The sequence below is a fragment of the Parasteatoda tepidariorum genome, chromosome 6, assembly GCF_982258835.1.
Source record: "Parasteatoda tepidariorum strain Cologne lab strain chromosome 6, Ptep-v5.0, whole genome shotgun sequence".
Lineage (NCBI taxonomy): Eukaryota > Metazoa > Arthropoda > Arachnida > Araneae > Theridiidae > Parasteatoda > Parasteatoda tepidariorum.
The window spans coordinates 42,833,481-42,856,372 of NC_141760.1; the positions used below are offsets into that span (position 1 = coordinate 42,833,481).

Sequence of the window (22,892 nt, forward strand, 5' to 3'; positions counted from 1 at the left end):
TATGTTTAGAATTAAGAAAAAAAGGTTACATTTGACAATGACTTTTTTTCATTTCTTACTACATATATATTCTTGTGAAATACAAAAAAGCTGTACTTTTTCAATTTTTTGTAAAAATATGGTCAGTTCATAATAATCTTTAAGCATAGTAGTCACGATAAAAATGAAAACAGAGCATTCAAAAAGTACCATACTTTGTAATATTAATTGTTAAAACCACCCGCGGGGATCATCTTTGAGCTCTGTGTATACATACATTCTATAAAAAAACCTGCTAATTGTTTTAATGTTATTCGATGTTTAAAACTTGTTGTTTTGAAATAAGTCTTCAAGTTGTATCAAAAAGGTATACAATAGGCAAAATATGTTTCAAAGAAACAAGTCTGTATTTATATAAATAGCACATTGAGCAGTATATTAACTTGTTATAATTTATAGTTTTTAATTTATTCTTGTTTAAACTAGTTAAAATGTAACTAAATATGGTATATTTAATATGGTAATAGCAAAGTTTATAATAACCATCAGTAAAAATGTGCATTAATTCGGCTTTTTTACAGCGTACACATGTCCCATATGAATTTATTCAGAAACCAGAAAAAAATTAATTTTAACGGATGCAAAAAATTAAATAAAAGTTGCCTGTTTGCAAAAAACACTAACCATGCCAACTATTCGAAGGACTAAGAATATTTAAATTTTGAAAGTTAATTTTTGCTAAGCAATTTTATGATTCCTTATCAAAGAAGAAGTAAAATCATTAAGATATAATAGAAAACAACTTAAGAAAAATTCTTTTTCAAGTTATCTCAAAAACATTTGAAATTTTAACATACCATTTAGTTAACATTGCGAGTTATTTTGGTTTTTTATATAAGAAGTTAGGTTTTTGTCTAGAAATTTATAAGCTGGAAAAAGAAGCTTAGTTAAAAAACCGTTTTGTCACCCATTCTGATTGTTTATTCTACATCTCCAAGAGATATATAATCTATAATGTATATATATATATATATATATATATTCTATAAGTGAGATATAATCTATATGTATATAATTCAATTTGAAATTTAAAAGTTTTAAAACGTGGTAAATTTGAGTTGACCATCGAAAAGTTGTTAATCATAAATATTTTCAGTTATTTTTCAATCATTTGCACATGCCGATAAAAAGGATTTCATAGTTTGTGTTTTTACCCTCTACACAAAACAATAATGGCAACACATAAATTTTTTTTTCGTATCATCCTATTGGTTATACGTTTAAAATATTAAAGAAAAATATGAAATAGGTTTTCTGTACCGTAAATGTAGATTTTCGCTGACCAAAAACAACTGACCAAGGAACCTGCTAACATAAATTATGGGTGATTTTTTTTTATGAAATAGAATTGAAATATTAATATCCCAAGTTTATTTTAGGAATTATGTTTTATGTTCAGTTTTTTAGTTAAGTTTTTTTAATTTATTTTTCTTCTGCATTTTTTCTTTTTATCTTGAATTATAAATTGAGTACCATCATCAAGGGATGTGTTTTTAGTATTTTTTTTTTAAATGGCATATATAAGCAAAACAAATTTTTGGTTGCTCAAACATATTTCAAAAAATCTAAAATTTTTTTATTATTAAATATGTTTGACTCTTTTATTTTATAATTCTTCATTCTTTACTTTAATATTAAACTTACAAGTGCTCCACAGTTAAACAAAAGTAACTACTCAGTTCCGTAAGAGTAATGTATTTTTAGTGAGATAGGGTAAAAACAATTTTTAAATTAGAGTTGCTAAAAATCCATAAATCTTGAGTTTTCAGTAGCTATTACTGTTTATTTGGAAAACAAGAACAAAGCGTTTTTCATCTAAGATCACCGAACTTTCTGACAACAGCTTTCATTGTAACCATGTTACTAAACATGTACTGTAACGTTTTAAAGTATTCTTAAAGAATTATAAACTGTGTTCAACCTGTTTAAGTTAATGGTCTGCCCATAACAGTTAGAAATATAAGTAAAAATAAGTAAGCCGTTTGTTTCTTGATGGTAGAATTAAACTTTAAAAATACCTCTCTTCAATAAAAGTTCGAATGGAACAAAAACTTAAAGTATTCTAACTACAAATTCAGCTTACAAATTACATTTTTACTAATAAGAACAAAGAACAATGGAACTCTCAGACTGTCATTACTAGTTACAAAAATACGATAAATGTAATTAATAGATAAAATGCAGAAAAGAAAGCCATAAATTTTGAAAATTGTAAATTGCATTTTTCACCGCACACCTGAAAATTTCTTATTAACCTCCAGTAATTACTGTCTGCTTCGCAAAATCTGCTTGTCTAATCATATACACCAAAAACTTTCTTTTTTCTTTCCGCGGCTTTTATCCAGTTTCACGAGATATGATTGATAAAAATCAATTCAAGGACAAAGCTTTCACGACATTTGTTTTTTAATCAGATATGCCGTTATGTGGAAGAAACCTATCAATTATTCTAATGAAAGACAGTTTTGTTTAAGGAACAAATAACCTGTGATTTAAAACTCTGATTTCTATCTTACCTGACCAAAAATAACTGTTATTATAACTGAAAAATAATTTTTCATTCTCAGTAGTTAATAATTCTCAGAAAAAGGTTAATAAGGTGTCCTACAAGCAAAGATATAGCTTACCTTATGAATCATATATTTTCGCATTCGACTTAACATTAGAAATTTGACTAGTGTTTTATTTCTTTTATTTTTCCGCAAAGTAAAAATTTTTTTCGATTTTTTAAAGCGAAGAATCATTGTGCTTGGTGATTATTTAATTGTTTGATGCCCTTTTGTATACTCTAACTTAATTTTAATTCCCACAAGAGGCAAACGCAATTCCGAGTAAAGGAACAAACTTTGCCCGGACATGCTATTTGGGGAGTAAGGTGTGGAAGCAGAACCAGTGATTATAATCATATTTATGAAATGTTTATTTTACGCAGTGAAAAATTGACGCAATCTTATTAAATTGTTCAACCCTTTTTTAGGCTTAGAAATTTTATAAATGTGGCATTATTTTCTTTGAAATATGTTAAAATTACAATCATTAAGACATAAAAAATGTTTTGCACCTGAAAAAATATTTTACTTACGAAAGAATGGTGCCTAATGCTATGGTGAACCATTGGACAAATCAATGTACAAAACATTTAGTTGAAAGCTAGTTTTTAAAGAAATTTGTTTTATTTTGATTACACGACTTGCAACTTCAATTCACCATAAAACATATGACTAATCTCAAATGGAATAATTATAAATTTTCATAAATTCTAAATTGTCAATAACCGTTTCAAGTTAAGACACTAGAGTAGTTAAAAAATTTCTCAACAGAAAGTGTTTATTCTAATTGCAATACTAATATTTTATGGATGTCCATAGATTCCTTGACAAAAACCGAAAAATAAAATTAGTGAAAAATATACAGCGTTTAGGAAATTATTTATTTTGTGCGATTAAAGTTTTACGTGTGAAAAGTAGGGAATAAAACTTTCCCTTTATTTTCTGTAAATTAACTACTTGAAATTCATTTGAGATGCATTTGTTTGGCACATTTGTAAGATTTGAGTATTCTTTCATCTGATTTCTTTTATGGAACTTTAAAAATTGAATTTCTCCAATTATTTTTAAAATCCCAATTTTGAACTTAACTAAACTTTTAAGTTAAAGACATATGCTGTGCATTTGTATTATGAAAGAAATTCTTAAAACATGTAAGAACGTGAAATACTAAGTTTAATATTTAAATTAATTTTTATGATGAATAAAGATAACTATTGTAAATGCCTATATTATACTGTAACTAAAAAAATGGAATTTCCTATAATATCTAAATGGGTTAAAATGGAAATATTCCATTTTTATTTTCCAGCTAATAATTAATTAAACAATTCTATCTTTAGTGCAAAAAAAAAACGAAGTTTACTGCTATCAGGAATGGTTTTTAGATTTTTAGTATTAAATTTGTAATAAAAATGATTAATAATAAATTTTTAATCATACCAGTATAAATTTAAATTTCGAAAATTTACCATTTTTTTAAAAAAAAAGTCGCGAAAACTGAATGATAAGCATGCTAAATTTTTCATTCAATTTGCATCAATCATAATAAAAATGAAGATTAGGAACAGAGATGATTGGTAATTATAAGTTTTGTCCATAAAAAATCAAACAAACTCTGAGAAGCCATCACAATGAGCACAGGCGATTTGGTTTTAGCTCGTTGTTGTCCCGAGCCTTTAGGAGATATGGGATCTTGTGTGAATGGGTAGATTACTGAGGAGTACTAATATTACTGAGTCTAGTATTTAAGATTTAATTGCCTGGAACATAAAAAACATTAAAACGCATAGAAATTTCGGAGGGCTGTAAAAATTAAAAATAAATATGTTTGCGGAGTGTCTCAAAAGTGTGACAATTTTTTAGGCAACATGCGTAAGGATTGAGGGTGATTGGAAACGAAGGTGGTCCTTAAGCTCACCAGATTTATTCACCTCGATTTTTCTCTGCTTGAAGCTCTCAAAGCTATCGCATACTATGAAAGTCGTAGTAAGACTAATCTGAGTTGCTTCTGAGATGCGATCAAAGAAACTCCCGATGTGTTTAAATGTGGGTGGTAATCAATGCTACGTCTGACTCTCCTGTATGCATCACACTTGATGATGAATACTTCGAGCATGTGTTGTAACATTATGAATAGTACTAACCTAGTACGCCATTTGAGCTTATATGAAATTACTTCCCTTTAAACGCTCTCGTGCGTGTTCTCTCAGATGTTCGTCTCGCGCAACCACTTTTTTCTAACGTCTCCGTTTAGAAATTGCTGTGCAATTCGTATTTTTTGCATGTCCTACACCCTTCAAAACAATTTGCCGAGACTTTTTTGAGACATCCAGTATTCTCCTGCACTTTCACTTAAAGTTACTTAGTGCTGCTGTTAGCTTTATTTTTTAATTAGAATTGTTGAGGACGTAAAATAATAAGTTAAAAACCTACATGAAATAAGTGATACAAATAAAGTATGCTATAATCTCAATTCCATAACATATTATATCATCATATACACAATTACCCACGCCTTATTAAAGTATTTAAACTAAATTTCCTATAGAATACAGAAATTGTAGACGTCTTATGTTTTATGCTGTTGTGGAAAGTCATTTTTGATAAGTTTTTTTTTCTTCTTTTGATAAATGCCTGCACAGCAGTTATGCTTGTAAAGTTCAACAAATAAAAGTAAAACTAGTTGACGTTTTAGTAAAATTCATCGCTGATTGGAGTTTTAATTAGTATAGATCAGTTAAAGACAACGGATAAAGAGAATGATGAAACTGGATGTTTACAAAACACAAAGTATTTAAGAAGTGAGAAAACGTGTTATAAGATGTAATTAAACCTTTTTTTGAGTACAATAGTAATTGTAGTAGCTATTCTTTTTAAACTTTGTAAATTATTTCAATCGTGACTTGATTTAATATGAGGGTTTTGTGATAACAAATAAAGTTAAGCAAGTTGTAAATGAATAAAAAATGAACTTTAAATGATATTAAAAGGATAATAACTAGAAATATTAGATTGTCATACTAAGATGCTTGAAAAGTTTCATAAAAAAATCATTAGTTATCCCTACGCAGCAATTTATAATGATTTTTAATTAAATATAAATACTATATCTCAATACGTTTAACAATTTGATTAATTTAAAGTTTTTTAAAATGCTCTTATTGCAGTTACATTTTTTTAAAAAAAGAATCAATAAGAAATTACAAAAGTCAGTATTTTAGATACATTGGTTTGAAAAATATTGTACCCTGAGATGTAAAAAAGTACAACCGAATTTAATTTTTCTTTATTGTTTGTAAGAAATAAAATATTTATCTAGGCATTTTTTCTTTTATTATACAAATATTCAGATAGAAATAATTATTTTGTTTCCACCCTATTTGAAAGATTTTTCTTAAATTTGAAATATTAGCGAAATATGTCCCGAATAAAGAGCTGAGAATTGTAAAAATTTAAACTTTGATTCACCCTTATTCTAGATAAAAATATTTTAATATAATTTTTCTTATTTATTTTTAAACGAATGCATTCTTAATTCTATTAGATATTCGTTTTCATATTAGATATTCTTAATGAAGTATGAACAGTTAGAATAATGTAATATTAATATAACAAATTAAGAATACATCATAATATAAGAATTATATTATTTATTCTTAATAATAATGCATGATTTAATTTTATTATTTCTTATTTATATATTATAATTTGTTCTTTTCTTCTTTATCATTTCTAAATTTTATCTTTTCCCAATTTTGTCTTTTGATTTTTATCGGTTCATTGCAAATTTACAAAAAATTTTATTTAAAAATAGGAATAATGGGTAAAAAAAAAACAATTTTCTAAAAATATTTTAAAAATTTCTTTTTATTTATAAAATTTTATACCTAAATTTTGATTTCCGATAAAAATGTTTTTAATCATGTAACGAAATTCATATTAAAATATTTTTAAATGATTAATAGATATTTTTGTATTTAGTGAAAATTTGCGACATTTTATAATAGATTTTGTGCTAAGAAACAACTAAAAGTTGCATTTCATTGATGAATCATTCATAGAAAGTATTTTATAAATTACTGTTTTTGCCTCACTGTTTATCATAAATTGTTTATGTAATCAACTTGAATAATTTAAAATAATCTTAAAATTATTTTTGATATTTTTCTACATTTCAAAAACTACTTATTTATATTTGTCATGTCATTTACAAATAAAAACGCTAACATTTCACAATTTACTTGATTATCATTGCCATTATCCTGGGAAAACAAGAAATAAAGTAATATCAATTAACAAATCATATAAACTGGAATTTGCTGTTACCTAACATTTAAAATATCCACTGCGATATTCAATTTGGGAAGAGTTCGGCGTTAAAATTACTTTTTTAAAACTTCAAAAAGAAAGTTATAAAAACTGACATAGAAATTATTAAAAGAAAATATAAGAAATGTACCCATTTATCTTGTATTATTTCATTGCATACAAAGATTTCTGTTGTTTAGATGTTTTCTTAAATAGAAATCTTACGTTATAATTTTAATTAATTGTAAGCATGCTGAAATTCCTTTTTGATAAAGACTGTCATCTATATTCATCCTATCTTCATAAAATATTCTCTTTTGACCTATTAAATATAATTTCAGTTAATGATGTATTTAGTAAACATACATTTAAACAAGACATACTTTTCATCATTTGGTCAAAGATAATGTCGTCAGACACTCAACTAAAAGTTTCATTTCTATTAATGAATCACTAATCGAAACTATTTCATAAATCATTGGTTTATAGATTTTGTTTGTGCAATCTATTCAATTAATTTAAAATAAACTGATTATTAAGATTATCTTTCATATTCTACTACAATTTACAAACTCGTCATCTCATTTACAAATAAAGCATTAATGTTGTAAAATTTACCTGTCTATCTTTGCCACTATCCCGAGGAGACAAGAAATAAAGCAATATCAATTAACAGATCATAGAAACTAGAATTCGCTGTTACCAAACATTTGAAATATCCATTGCGATATTCAATTTGGGAAGAGTTCGGCATTAAAATTATTTTTTTTACAACTTCGAAAAGAAAGTTATGAACGCTGATATAGAAATGGTAAAAAGAAAATAAAAAAAATATACCTATTTTTCTTGCATTATTTTATTTTCTACAAAGATTTCTCTTATTTAGATGTTCTCTTAAATAGCAATCTTACCTTATAATTTTACTTAATTGCATCTATGTTGAAATTCTTCCACGATAAAAACTACCATCTATATTCATACTATCTTCATAAAATATTCCCGTTTGACCTATTAAATCTACTCTCAGTTAATGATGTATTTAGTAAACATACATCAAAACAAGACATACCCTTCAGCATTTGGTCAAAGATAATGAAATACTTCTCCAGATACTCATTAATTGAATCATTTAATGTCACAATACTTCTAATAATGGCTTATATACTAAATTCACCTTCTTTTGACACAGTCTTTTACTTTCACTTTTAGGAGGATGACCCCATATGTTTGGTACTGAAATCGGTCCTTCAAGAAAGTGCCGAACAAGGAAGTTGTTTTGTGTTAAGACTCACTCACCTTTGAGAAAGTGAGGCTGATAATCAATCAGCATGCTCAAAGGTTGGTTTGACGCCTTCAGGGTGGACGGTGGTCCTACTTTGTATTCCAACCCGAACAGAACTCCTGTCGTCGAAGATATACGGAATATTCTCATCTATGTCACGTTTTCGACGCTCTTCATTGCTTTTCTGCTCATCTTTCCCGGTATACGGAAAGAGGTGGGTCTACCTTTCTTTTTATATGTTACATTTTTTAAAGTTTTTTTACGTCAATAGTGTCTGGAAAAAATTGCAAAAGTTTTTACTTCGCTTAACTTTAAGTCATTTAAGCAAGACAAAAATTAAATAAATATGATTTGTTGAGCCTTACTTCTATACCTCAAATCTGATTCTGATCATAGTTATAATTTTATTTCTGTCACTACTAATAAAATATTTGAACAAAAAGGTCTGTTCTAACCATTTAACTTCCTTGGCTAGATTCCATCTCAACACTATATTCAGAAATTCGCATTTCTCTTATGGAATTGGCATTTTTAATGAAAGACAAAATGAAAAATGAACTGTCCTTTCAATAGTACAAAGGATTGTGAAAGAAATTTTACCAGAGGTAACATTTAAAATATCTAAATTGTGACTACTCATGGATATCGAAAAATTATGCGTATTCAGAGAAATATTACATATATGCAGAGATATTCTTAACATTTTACAGCAAAATTTATGTGAATATGGAATAATAATCTTAATAAAGAAGGCAAAAACATTGATTTGAAAAGGAATGTAGTTCTAAAATTTAAACCAATTTCGAAAAAATGACGGATTCTAAAGGTGGTAAAATGTAAGTTTAAAGTTTAATTTGACTGAGTTGATGAGAGAAGTGTTCAGAATAATTTATTGAAAGTCCCAATTCATTGGAAGTAATAGCTTTGAAAGGAGAGGGTTTAAATTTCTTTTTTTTTAAAAATAAATATCAAATATATGATTCCCAGCGAAATGTTTGAAATAAAACACGTAATGGTCTTACAAAAACATTACATACGTTTTTTTCTGTTAGATTAACAGTTAAGTAAATAAAGAACGGTGAAAGCGAGACGTAGAAATTAAAAAGTTTCTTTTTACAGTTCTCTTTTTTTTCTTTTTTCTTCAATTACCAAAAGTATCTTTTTTTAAATTACCAAAAAAACTATAGATTTTAGCGAAAAAGTTTGGTAGACAAAATACATAATTTCCTTCTCAGAACTAAACTAATAGTTTAGTAGTTAACAAATAAGGAACATCCTTTTCCATTCAGAAATATAACTACTTTAACATCATATTTCCTTAATATGAAATTAACTACTTAACAAAGTGGAGAAAAATGTAATTGATTAGTTACAAAATATTTTGTAATCAAACTTTTGAAAATAATTCGTTTAATTTATAATTAAAATAAAAAGCAAACATTATTACTTTATATCAGAAACCCTTGTTATTGATCTAAAAATACAACCAGTCATAATAATTAGATAATTGTTAATTACTATTACTATTAGATAATTACTTGTATTCAGTTTGAGTACAGAGACAGAGAGAGAGAAGGGTGGCAAAAGGGGTAACAGCCTCATGCATCCAGTCGAAGGGGGTCTCCAATTAACGATTTAGCACATTTAAACTTAAAATTTGTTATTGCTCGTAGATTATTAGTATTACTTATATTAGGAATTCAAATGTTTCATTAGGTAAACGCTCTGTTTAGCTGCAATATTTTACGAAGAATCAAAAGCGATTTTTGATTTAAGGGGATTTAAGTTATTAAAACTTCAATATTTTTGCAATTAAGAATATTTTAATATTTACACAAAAATAATATATTTATAGAAAAATCATACATTTATGATGAAAATCATATATTTATATCAAAATAATGTAGGATTTTTTAATACAAATATCATTTCAATGCTTTTATCTTAGAATTTAATAAGATTTATTTCTGCCCCCTCCAGACATTGTAACTCTCTTTTCCCCGATTCATTTTTTCCCCAGGTAACCACACCCTTCTGCATTCCACGGCTTGCATTTATAGTACATTTGATTGCAATTTTAATCCTAAATTACAATTGCTTATAAACATACTTAAATTTGTAATAATAATTATCATAAATTATAATCAATTACATGTAATTATAATTATTACATCTAAGTAATTAAATTTGGCATATTTTTGTTATTTCATTTTTATTACGGTAAATAAATAGTAAACTGCTTTACAAAGGATTAATTTTCAGTCCAATAATTTTATATTAGTTTCGTTAACTTAATTGAGACTAAATTTATGAAAAAAAATGTTTAATGGACTTTTTAAAAATCGCAATTATTACAGTCAATAAGTGTTATAAACTGTATTTTAAAAAATAATCACTATTAAGGGATAATATATTTTGTAAAAGGTTATACTTGATCTAATACACTTACATTTCGATCAATCCATTTAAATTGAGTTGCGTTGACGTTCATAATTTAATGATTTGAACCCTTTAGTTCCCAACTGCCAACATTAATCATTAGAAACAGTCTCATTAAGGAACAGAGAGGTGTAATTCTCGAAGATGACTTATGTAATTTCGCCAGTAGCACGCATATACAAAATAGAATCACCCTAAATGCTTTTGATGAATAAAACATAACTATTATTCGTTTCATCATTGCAGGCAAATAAGGTCAAGAAATGTTTATTAGGTCCCTCCCTGTACTATAGAATCGGAGAATATTTTTACAATGAATAATAGTAACTTAATTTTACTTCGAAAGAAGGAGACTACACTTAAATGTTTCACATTTTCATTAAATTGACACTGCTAGGTTGCAATACAGTATAAGACAATTTCGCATTGTACTATTTTTATTATTTAATTCATTAGATTAATTATATAGTTTTTGATAATGTGTTTTTTGTACATTGTTAAGGCAAAGGTAGTCAAATTTTTTTTCATTTCCCACTTCTGTATCTTTGTATTATTTTATAACCGTCGTTGTACAATCGACCCAATTCTGAATTTACAACCATCAATGTTCCACTCCGTAGTCTTAATTTTCAGTTCAACCTAGAAGACAATTAAATTGCTGGATTGAGCATCGAGACAAACTAGCCTTCAAGGAGGATTTTTTGATGAAACTAGCCAGCAGTTGTGTTACATTTAGAGGAAAATCGCGAAAACCTCCTACAGTTAGCCCAACGGCAGGGGGATTCTAACCCACGATCCGTCTACCACTGTGAATATTTCAAGTTAGTACTGCTATAGGTGAGAGCCGAGGACAGAACACGCATCGACCAGCTATCGCTGGGACTCGAACCTGGGGCACCTCATTGGGATAAGGATGTTCCATCCCCGGAGCCACAGTGACTCTTCGCCTCTTTGTTATTATTTTTTTATTTAATAACAGTCGTTGAACACCCGAACAAATTTTCGAGTTTACGATTACTAATGTTCAAATTCGTAGTTCACTAATGTTCAAATTTTGTTTTCATTACTACTGTTCAAATTTTGAACCCAATCCAGAAGACAAGAGAACTCTTAGATCTATTATTGGGAGAAATTGCCTTTGTGGAAGACTTTTTGATGGAACTAACCAGCATTTGCGTTACATAGAGAGGAAGACCGCCAGAAACTCCCCCGTTTAGCCTGAAGGCAAAGAGATTCTAACCCATGATCAGTCTATCACTGAGGATAATTCACGTCAGCACTGTGGTCGATGCTAGCCGGATGCAGATTCGTATCGAAAAGCCATTGCTGGGATTCGAACCCGGTTCACCTCATTGGAAGGCGAACGCTCCATGCCCTGAGCCATCGCTGCTCTTGCATCTTTGTTGTAATTCTGTATGTTTTACAGAACCAAAACATAAATTCGTTAAATCTTTTGAACAAATTTTAAAAAAAAAAGTTTTATTTTATCATTAGCCAGAATTTAGAAAATATGCTATAACTATTTTCAGATTTACTGATAGATAATCGAAAACTAAACCAGTTACTTTTGCCCTTGTTGAATCATATTAAAGGTTTTTTATACAATTTTTCACAATTTTGTATAAAATTTTTTTCGCTATAACCTTTTAAAAATATGCGTAATTTGCAGTTTATGATACTATGCAGTATAAAAGTTGCAGTTTATGATACTGAAATCTTATATGAATCTTGTGAGACATGACATCTCAATACAGTATACATCAATTAAGTTTAACACATTATAGCCAATTCTAGCTCTTTCTACAGTAATTTGTATTCTCCATCCAACTCATTTCTTTGTGTCTCTATACTCAAATGTTTTTTTTTTAATAAATAAAACAGCCAAATTCTATAAAGAAATATGTCCATATTTGGAAATAGATCTTTATTTTGATTCCTACCTGCCTTTTATTGAGTGACACAGCAACAAATGACCTATCGCTAATGAGATTTTTTTTCGAAAATGAGAATTCCAAAATTCCCATTAATATACTTCATAAATATATACATCAAAGAGTTCAAACTGCATAATTTTCTCTGCCGATCATTTCAACCCTTTGGGCGAAACTTTTTCATCATCCATAAAGAAAGAAATCCTTGGCAAATTCACGCTCCAATGAACACTAATAACCCTTCGACCACCGTTATCTGGGCTGTTTTAAAAAAACAAAAATGTAATACAAAATGCGATGGGCATTAAATTGAGCACTCGACAGTTACGAAAGAACCACAATAACGTTATGATATAATTGTTCTGATTTTTGCTTATTCAGTCAATATCAATTGGCTTTAAATAAATGAAACGTCAAAGTTTGCCATGTTATTGAATTTTATTGTTTTTGTTTATTTTATTTGTGTAGCAGCTGATATAAAGTTTCATTTATGTGTTTCTTTTGTGGTCTATCGAGGATTAAAAACTCTTACATTTAAAGATGTTAGTATCATTGATCTTATTCGATTTTTGTTCTTTTTCGAATAAATGAAATGACTTTTTCAAGTAATAAAATATTAATTGTAGTTGTTTGGGAGACGCAATTAATGATATATTCAATGAAGGAATTTGGTACAAATCTGGAGGGTGGAATCATTGTTTCTTCCATATTTAAACCAGTGCTACAGCCCTTTGTGGGCCCTCGCTTTCTTTAACAAAGAGTTTCACTCACAATCTCACCGACTGTCTTTTTCCAGTTCTTCCTAAGATTCTCCTCAAATCGGTCCATATATCTCAGTTTTATACCATCTTTTTTCTTTTAATATCTTTCAAGATATTATTTATTTTCCTTACATGATTTTATTGGTTTGGTGGATGGAATCATATTTTTAATAATTATTTCAGAAAGGTAGAAAACAGATTCTTTTCCTACACATCGATAACTCTTTCTAGTTGTTTGGAGAAATATCTAGGACAATACTATAAAAATATTTTTTTTAAAATTTAATGACGGAATTTGATAGAAATTTAAAAGGAAGCTTTATAGCTTTTATTTATACCACCTTCTCACTGACTGTCTTAACTCCGGTTCTTGGCTTTCATAACCCTAAGATTCTCCTCAAATTGCTTCATACATCTCAGTTTTGTATGATCTTTTTTCTGTTATCTCTCAAGATTTTATTTGTTTTCTTTTCCTCATTTTATTGGTCTCGATTACAGAATCATAATTTCTAATTTTTATTTTATGAAGGTGTTAGTTTCTAATAATTATTAGTTAGTTTCTAATATATATTTCACGGAAGAAAAACAGATTAAAATTCTGAAAAATGTTCACAATTTTCAGTATTCACATTTTTAAGCTTTAATATAAAAATATATTTAAACATATATGCAAAGCCGTAATAAAACTAAATAAAGCACCAGTTTATTGATTCCGTGACTTTTTTGGGCTTTTCCACCCTCCTACTATTATTTGTATTATTTGATTGTGATCTTTTTCAACGATCGGATATTATGTAATCTTTTCCCATCAATTTTTGAGGCAAAATTATTTTTGCAATAAGATAGCTTTCTCCCGTTCTTATTTGGGGAAAAAAAGATTAAATTTCAAAAATATGTTTATTTGAGAATTAAGTCCAATAAGCAGAATATAAAATTTATGTTAAAGAAAAGGTACAGCTCTTATTGCATTGACGAAAAGCAATATTTTCAAAAACGTGAGTTCAATAACTTCAATTTTCAATTATTTGATTAAAAATTTATCGAAGAGAATATTACTCATGCGTTACGTTACAAATAGGATTTTTATTGAATTTTTGAAGATTGTCACTCGAAAAATCAACAAGAAATCTGACTTGAATCACCCTAAAAAGAATTAAATGCCCCCCTGATCGGTAATTGATATAAAGGGATGGCATGCTGTTTTGGTTGCTTGATTGCTTAATTTTCCGCTTTGGTCACTAGTAATTTCACCAAAATTGCGTACTTTACATATTCTTTGCATTGTAAAGATTGTAAATTTGATTCCCTTTATTCTTTTTCTGAAAAAAAAATCTAATAGTGACTTCTATACTGAAAAAAAAAAATGAAAATATGAACAGACTAGATGCGTCTTTTGAGTTACTGATCTTTTGGACCAATAACTTAATTCTTACTTCTGTATTATACTAGGTATACTTCCTATTCTGCATAATTTTACATATCTAAATTTTATATTTTTTTTTCTTTTTCACACGCTAGTAATTTTTTCTTTTTTTTCCCCTTGCTGTGAAAGACGAAATACTAGCAAGTTTTTTGTTCACTTTCGCTGCGTCTGGGGCGCTTCCCGAAATTAAATAAATCTATGAATATTCGACGAGGTTGAAATTGTCACGAAGCACCAAAGGAGTTCACGATAACTACAAATATCGTTCCAAGATCTTATTTTCCTCTTCACGAAATCTCCAATTGTTTGAAGATTTATTGCAAAAGTTCTAGAACACATTACATAAAACTGATGTTCTCCCTCCCCTCTGAAGCTTCTTTGCTATTCCTAATAAAAAAACAAAAACATTTCTTTGAAAGAAGCATCACAACGTAGAATCATTTTAGAAGCTGTTAAACTTTATACCTCGTTTTGCATTTTATTAATCTGTTATAAACTAGCGTAAAAAATCGTTTTTGTTTAAGAAATAGGCAATGTAAGTACAAATGTATTTTGCTATAAACTTTATTATTGCTAGGAATGTAAAAACTTCCTTTTAGCATATATTTCTTTCTCACGGAAATAGTTATATTTTCACAGTATTTGTAAGCTTAAAACTAGTCGTCTGTATGTCAATCGAGTGTAAATCAAGTGCTAGTGCAAATCAAGTTGTCGTAAAGTATAGTTTCATGATTTTTAATAAAAAGTTTTTAGATTTCACAGCAAAAAAGGGATGCACATTACGCAAAAAGATTTTTTTAATAATTTTTTACATTTTTTTAATTTTTTAAAGAACACTTTTTTAATAATTTTTGATCTAAGGTGGTGGTGGTCACATTAGTGTGACTGCACTGAGTATAATATTAGATGTTTTCATCGACATTACATCTTTGTAAGTATTAAATTTTTTCTAAGAATACCAGTTTTAAATCAAATCGTGAGGATTCTGCGTTAGTATTTAAATAAATATTTCTTATGGTAAATACAAAAAAATTGTAAACTTTTATTGGCAAAACTTTCAAAAAAGGGAAAAAATTGGTAACCTAGTTTACCCCCCCCCCCAAAAAAAAGTTATGGATTGTTAAATTTGATACATCTCAGACATACGTGCTTCATACAGATATGTACAATGCGGAAAAAAATGAATCACCTTGAATAACTTTTGATCTAATGGTCAGATTAATCTTTTTGTTTCGAGCGCCTAGCTTTAAATTTGCAAATTTATTTGTGCAGAAAATATTTTTAATTTTGCAATCAGACACAAAAATGTACTTTCTCTTATTAAACGCAACTTTTTTTCTACAATTATTTGGATATAGTATTTTCGAAATATGAAGGCTAGCCACAATCTGAAAAACATGGTTCCCATAGTTAACGCAGGTGAGCAATTGAAATTTCCGGTGCCTTAATGTCAATTTTGCTTTTTGTGTATTTCGCAATATCTCCCGAACTAATAAAGGAATTTAAAAATATGTTTAAACTTTTTAAAATTATTTATCCAATCATATAAAATATATTTTTCAAAAATATTTAATTCTTATTCTTAAATTTACTAACGATTGAAAAAGTTTTAAATGTAGTTTGTACAGTTTTTGCAAATCAATTAAATCGCTTTACACTGCAAAAACTGTGATGTATCTGTTATTCGAGTTCGGTGTTGGACAACACAAAACAGTTGTGTAAAATAACACAAATTAGCATCACATTGAACATTCATATACATTTTAAAGGGTATAATTAAATCTCAATATCTATAATTGAGATGCTTACACCGAATTCGCGTGCATTTACATAATTCATAAATCGTTTTTGCTTTTTGAAAATGCCAATTTCAACGACTTTGGTTATCTTCATTAGATTGTTAATTGCCAGTAGTTGTCATTAGATTGCTAATTGTCAGTAAATTGTTAATTTCCAGTAGATTATTAATTGTCAGTAGATTGTTAATTTCCAGTAGATTATTGTCAGTAAATTGTTAATCGCGAGTAGATTATTGCCAATAGTTTAATTTAAGTAGATTGTTATTCTAGTAACGAAACGGCGTAGTCACCTATTGCGGTTATAAATGTATTAATTGTCATTTAGTAATGGATACAGTAGATACTTATTACAGTTTTTCAAACTGATAGTTTTATTTGTGATAAGATTTAATATAAAGTGTGCAAAAAAAGTTATTAAATTCCTTTCACACATTGTGAAAGTTGCACACTGTCAATTGTATCTAATCCAGCACAAATTCATTAAATTCTTGCAGCGTTTTTGGTATTTGAGTTTTATGAAGTATCGTAACTTCAGTAATTTGTGGAAAGTGTATTAAAACATGATATAACACTATGCAAAGAAATTACTTAGCAGCCAACTTTTACGACTTTTGTTATATATTTCCCATAGTGGTAGTTGAAAAGCAGAGTAAGAGCATCAAAGTTATTAGCATTTTTTAAGACTTTTCCTAGCTTTTGCATTCATGAGTCATAATTTTCAGTTTTTTTCATGAATTCTTTTCTGATGTGGTGATAAAATAATTTTAAATTAAGCTTTTCAACCCTAAATAATCTATTAAAATATGAAGATGGCTACCATTACACAGTGAAACATTTTCGTGTATAGTTACCACTATTTTTCGTGGCGAGGTAAACTAACACCGATTGTATTATTAAAAACGTGCTTATTTTTTTTAAGCAAAATGTTTTAGCAATGAAGTCATTAAATTGATACTAATGAGCCTGAAAATAAGTGTTTTCTGTAAACATATGAACAGAAATGAATAAAACTGTAGCAGTGAAAAATAAATAAACATGATCTGTAAAAAAATTTTTATTTTATCTCAACGTCAAAAACGGCTACAACAATATTTTGAGTAGAAAATATCGTTCGCAAAAATCACAAAATTTGGCAGGAAGGAAATCTCATATCGTAAGATCTGGGAAACTTGATGGCCATTAAGAGTAAACCACTTTGTATCACACTCGTTTTCAATAAAACTACAAAACTTAAAACTGAAGTTACAAATTGTGGAATGAACTTGATTATAGATTAGATGTTTGTCATATAAAAGCAAAATTCACGTATCGAACAGTTATAAATGGAAAAATGGCATGTTCTTTTATTTTGTGTAATAGTATTTAGTAATAGTATCATGTAGTTATTGTTTCGTATAGTAGTATTTCGTGTATAGTTGCAATGCGTGTAATAGTATTAAAAATATCAATTTCTAAAATCCTTTTATTTATTGTGTCAACCCTATATTATATGACTTTTAGGAGAACTAAACCATCCTACTCCTTATTTTTATCTCAAACAACCATTAAGCCTTTTTCTCCAAACTCATCTCTTGAGCAATTTTAAGAAAATTGAAAAAAATGATTTTACTAATGAACTTTTAATGCGTTAAACCTTGAAACCGGCTTAACGCCTCGAATTTAATTTAATTTTACTCTTTTACATTATAGTTTCAACAGACGTTCGTCTCGAAATATAAATTAATCCGTCCGTTTCTAAATAAAGCTTCGAAAAAATTATTCCAAATCAGCAGACCACTCAATCTCTTTGTTATGATTGCGTCGGTCTCCAATAGGGTATCCCTTTCACTTTAAAGGGAGACCGTTAAGGTTCGTCAATGAAGCGCTGGATGCTCTTACGTGCTGCTAGCTCACTTTGGCCTTCAATTTCTATTCCATTACCAAACGATCATTTTCTCGTTGAAACGCTTTCACTAGTTTACGAAAATCGTCCTTCGGAAGAATTTGTAGAATTGATTGATAAGCGACTCGTTTTAAACAGGAGCAACTGGGTCAGTTACAGTTAATGTTGTGTTTGGGAAGTGAAACAAAAATAGGCGATAATTTTCAACTTATTTAACACTTGCAAAAGATAAATAGAACGATCATTGTATTCAAGGGTGAGAACTGAAGAAAATGAAATGTTTGTTAATTGGAGTTAGGAATTCTGAAAGAAATTCTTTTTGGGAAATAAAAGTAGCTAACCTTGACATTTTTGATGTTTAAAGTTTTCTTTAATCAGTAAGAAACTAAGTTTATCAGTTTCGCGGTATTCATTTTTTTTATAACTTATTAATGATTTACAATTGCTCTTAATGTAATCTTTTTGACTGACTATTGTAAAAATTTACATAACAGTATAAAGTTAGTTGCATTTGTCAGTAATATACTTTCCAAAGTACTTTTCATTTGTTTAATCGAAGTCAAATGTTTGTGTAAATCAAAATGTGTTGGTTTCCCCCCTTTTTTTTATTCTTTTGTTTTAAAGATTTAAAGTCAAGTTAACTTAATGGAAAAAGATAGTCTTTTGTTCAATCAAGTCAATTGATCAATACAAATGGATGCCGAATTCCATAAAAAATAGTTCACTATTAATTTAAATTGCTTTAAAATTAAGCTTTTTCTTCTCGAGCAAAATAAAATATAATTGAAATCAATGTTATAGATTGAAAAGTTTGCTAAGAAATTTGCAAAGTGCCATCCTTAAATTTTAGTTTCAGACAAGTTATGAAAATTGCATAATGAACCAAAAAAAAATTTTTTTTTTCTAGGTGAATTTAAGAGTTTTTAATAAAGTAAGGCATTAGTTAAAAAAATAATTTAAAAATATTGACACTGCTTACCTGGTATGGGAAATTTTTAATAAATTAGAAAATTCAGAATGTTTTTGCTTACCCGTCCGCATTACTATTCTATATTTTATTTCTATTTCCGCTTAACTAAATAATTTCCATTTATCGAAATTGATGTTCTAGGAAAAAGTTGTTCGCTAAACGTAATAGTGTCTGAACTTTGGATAAATTAAATTGTAAAAAACCAAATTTTTTTTATTTTATTATCTATAAAGCGCTTTGAAACCCCCTCACGACAGACCGAAGACAGAAGTGCTGCACCAGCGCAGTCATGAAGAAGGAAGAATCACGTGATTACGTTTATGTAATCACGGCTCTGAAGGGATTAGCATGTCTACATTGCGCTTTTTTTTAAGTCTTTCATTCAAATTTAATCTTAAGCATTGTTCATTATTTTGTACAAGTTTATAAAGATAATGTTAAAATATTAAAGTTTCAGTACCGACTTTTTAGTGTAGTTTAAGATATTGTAAATTAAGTGAAAAAGTATATTCAAAGTACCGATGTAATCAATTAATTCATTCCGAATGGTATTTGAATACGAAGCAACTATTTTAGATTTTACTTCTATGTAATAGAACAGTGATTTTAAAAGCCATTTTGCTACAATTCTTCGAACGTTATTTTCAATAGCTCATAAAAAGAACTGAAACAAAATGTAAATTGTATCTATTAGATTTTTAACTATCTGTATGACTCAAAACATGTAATATTTTGGGAATTTATATGAACTAAAAGTGTTTGCACTTTTTCAAGTGAATTTTACTGTGCAAATACTGCTATTAAATATCAAAGCGTGAACGCGGAAAGAAAGTAGTTTTAATTTATTTCTTGTTGCGGCATTGCTTTAAAAAATAAAATAAATTTTAAATTGTAAAAACAGTTAAAAGGAAAAGGGATAGAAAAACTATTTTAAAAGCAATTTTATTGAGTAATTTAAAGTAGCTTGCTTATTTGAGGAAAAACCAATCTGAATTTAATTGAATGAGATGTTTGAGTGTAATTCATTATCATTATTATTTATCTTCTTAATATTAAAATATCAATGCCTTAAAAACTGTGCAATTCACAAAACAATCAAAAATTATATTTGGGCATTACCATCATAACTTGTAACCAGAGGCGATAATTGGATTTTTGAAACACATCGGTACACTCGAAAATTTTATTTCCTTTATTTTTTTATAATAATAAAAAAAATGAAAGACATTTTCTGTTTTGGTCGAGTACTTACGATTGTCACTTTATAACTTGTTGAATCAACGATGAGGAATCCACAAACTTGATCTTCACAAATTTAAGAGGTCCTGAAGAGGTATTTTTTTATTCTAAATTAAAAGTAACTATTAATATAAATGTACTCAATTTAACTAAATGCTCTGTCAATTTTTCATTTAGCTTGAAATATTTTAAATTTTGTTTCTAAACTGAGGAAATTTTAAGAATTGATTAGTGGAAATAAGAATCGGTGCGTGCGCACCGGCTGAATCCCTTCAGTGGTCACATTTGGTTCGCTAGATATATCCCTTAGATTCGCTGCTAAACTATATTATAAGATTAGATTCACCACAAAGGCAGCCAAGTAACTGTTTTGGTAATGTACTTTTCGAACTTTTATTCTTTGGCTGAGTTAAAAAGAATCATGCTGAATGGATTTGCTACAGTGATTACTGATTTACCGGAAACGTGCAACAAAGCTTGAATCATAACCAATTTAAGAAGTTGCGCAGACGATGTCCTTCACAAGCATCACTAATCTGCAGTTTCCATGTAAGAAAAATATTTATTTTTATGCGTAATTGGTAAATTACCCGCTATTTTAAGACGTAATTTGCATTTAGTCACTATTTTGGTGTTTTTAGAAAATTAAATAATTTAAAAGTTCACATTAGTCGTAAAACGATGTTTGAAAGGTTTTAAAATCTAGATTTTCTAAAGACAGGAATATTTATATTAATTCATAATTTTTTTTAATGAAAAATAATACTTTTTATGTTAAAAAGATAGTAATAAATATAACATTTTCTTTAAGTTTGTTTAGGGAGGCTGTGTTATTAAATGAAACTAATTTTTAATTAGTTTCATTATTGGACCGAAGGATAGCATCTCAAAATGTAGGAGTTATTCGAATATTAACATTAATATATTTTTTAACATTTAAGTAACATGATATATCTAGCATTATATTATCATATAATTATGACATTATATATAACATATTAATATAACATTATATTATGAATATAACATTAAGTACATTTTGTAAGCATGATATGTAAGATGAAATTATTGCTTTCCCCAGTGTAACCACCCTGCATTGTGGAAATTATTGAAGGAAAGAGATATTGTCAATCTAATTATAACACTTTAGGAAAAAAATGATTATAAGAAAGATGTCTTTGTTTTTATTCCAACAGATGTTTGAAATGTAATATTTTATGTTAAAGTGAGATTTGAAGTCTAGCCATTCTGATTAATTACTATAAATTGTAAACTATATTAATGTTTCATACCTGGAATATTAAACAAGATGAAGGTAGATAGAGAGTGCTAAATACGATGATCTCGGGGTTTTAAAGCCTTCAGAAAAGTATATTTAATAAACAAAATCAAGGAATGATATTCATGGTACAGTATAATTCGGTTTTCAGGAGAACTCCTCCAGACATCAGTCTCGCGTCGTGGCGGGTACCATGGTTACGAGAAAGAGTCACTTACAATAGGGGCGTGGGGTGAATAGTTTTGTCTTGCTCTTGGCACAGGTCAGCGTGAATAAACCAATCGACACCTTCATTCCTCCTTTGAACCCCCATTAGAAATGTGCTCTTGTTACCATAGCAGCAGACAGCCCCAGACATTTTGTCTGGAGGAGTTCTCCTCAAAACCGCTATATACCATAGAGGAAACTGAATACTATTATTCCTTTTACATTACTGCGTATAGCGCCATCTGTTGAGTTTTAGAAATTATTAACATTGAGAAATATTATTAACAGAGAGAGTGAAATGATTTGAAATAAACAGCGCAAGAAGTTCCGGGGTAGACAATCGATAGAGAAAGAGCTCCATAGTTAGCTAAAGAATAGTTACTCCATATATTTTAAGTAAGAAATAAAATTTATCATCTGTTTTGCGTGTAAAACAAAAAATGTTAGACGGATAAAATTTTTTATAGAGGAAGATTGGGTAAGATCGGATAGCTAATATTTGAAGGCCATTGTAGTTAAACTGTTTGACCTAAAACTATAAGATTTAATACTGATAGTCATTGTTTAGTTGTATCATTCTTTGAAAAGTCATGGATGTGCTACTTTTTTTACATAAATGATTTTTTTTCTTAGGAAAATCAAATCACCCGGTTTTTTCCCACTAGTGGAGTAATGCCGGGCACACATGTTAACTGTTAGGGAAATTTAGAAATACTAGAATTTTAACGAAAAAGTAGCTGCCATTTCTATTTTATATGACTATATTACATTTAAATTGCACGCA

The 22,892-nt window shown here is 28.3% G+C and overlaps 1 protein-coding gene across 5 annotated transcripts in view; it reads left to right on the plus strand.

The window, feature by feature from the left end:
* LOC107445688 (dual oxidase maturation factor 1) overlaps positions 1–22,892 on the plus strand; it is a 116,718-nt gene that overhangs the window by 15,143 nt on the left and 78,683 nt on the right. For all 5 annotated transcript variants that reach the window (XM_087165748.1, XM_087165746.1, XM_087165744.1 and 2 more), the window contains one exon: positions 8,106–8,392. In XM_087165748.1, coding sequence (XP_087021874.1) covers positions 8,225–8,392 — 168 coding nt within the window. In that variant the 5' untranslated portion in view covers positions 8,106–8,224. The remainder of the gene's footprint in view (positions 1–8,105; positions 8,393–22,892) is intronic.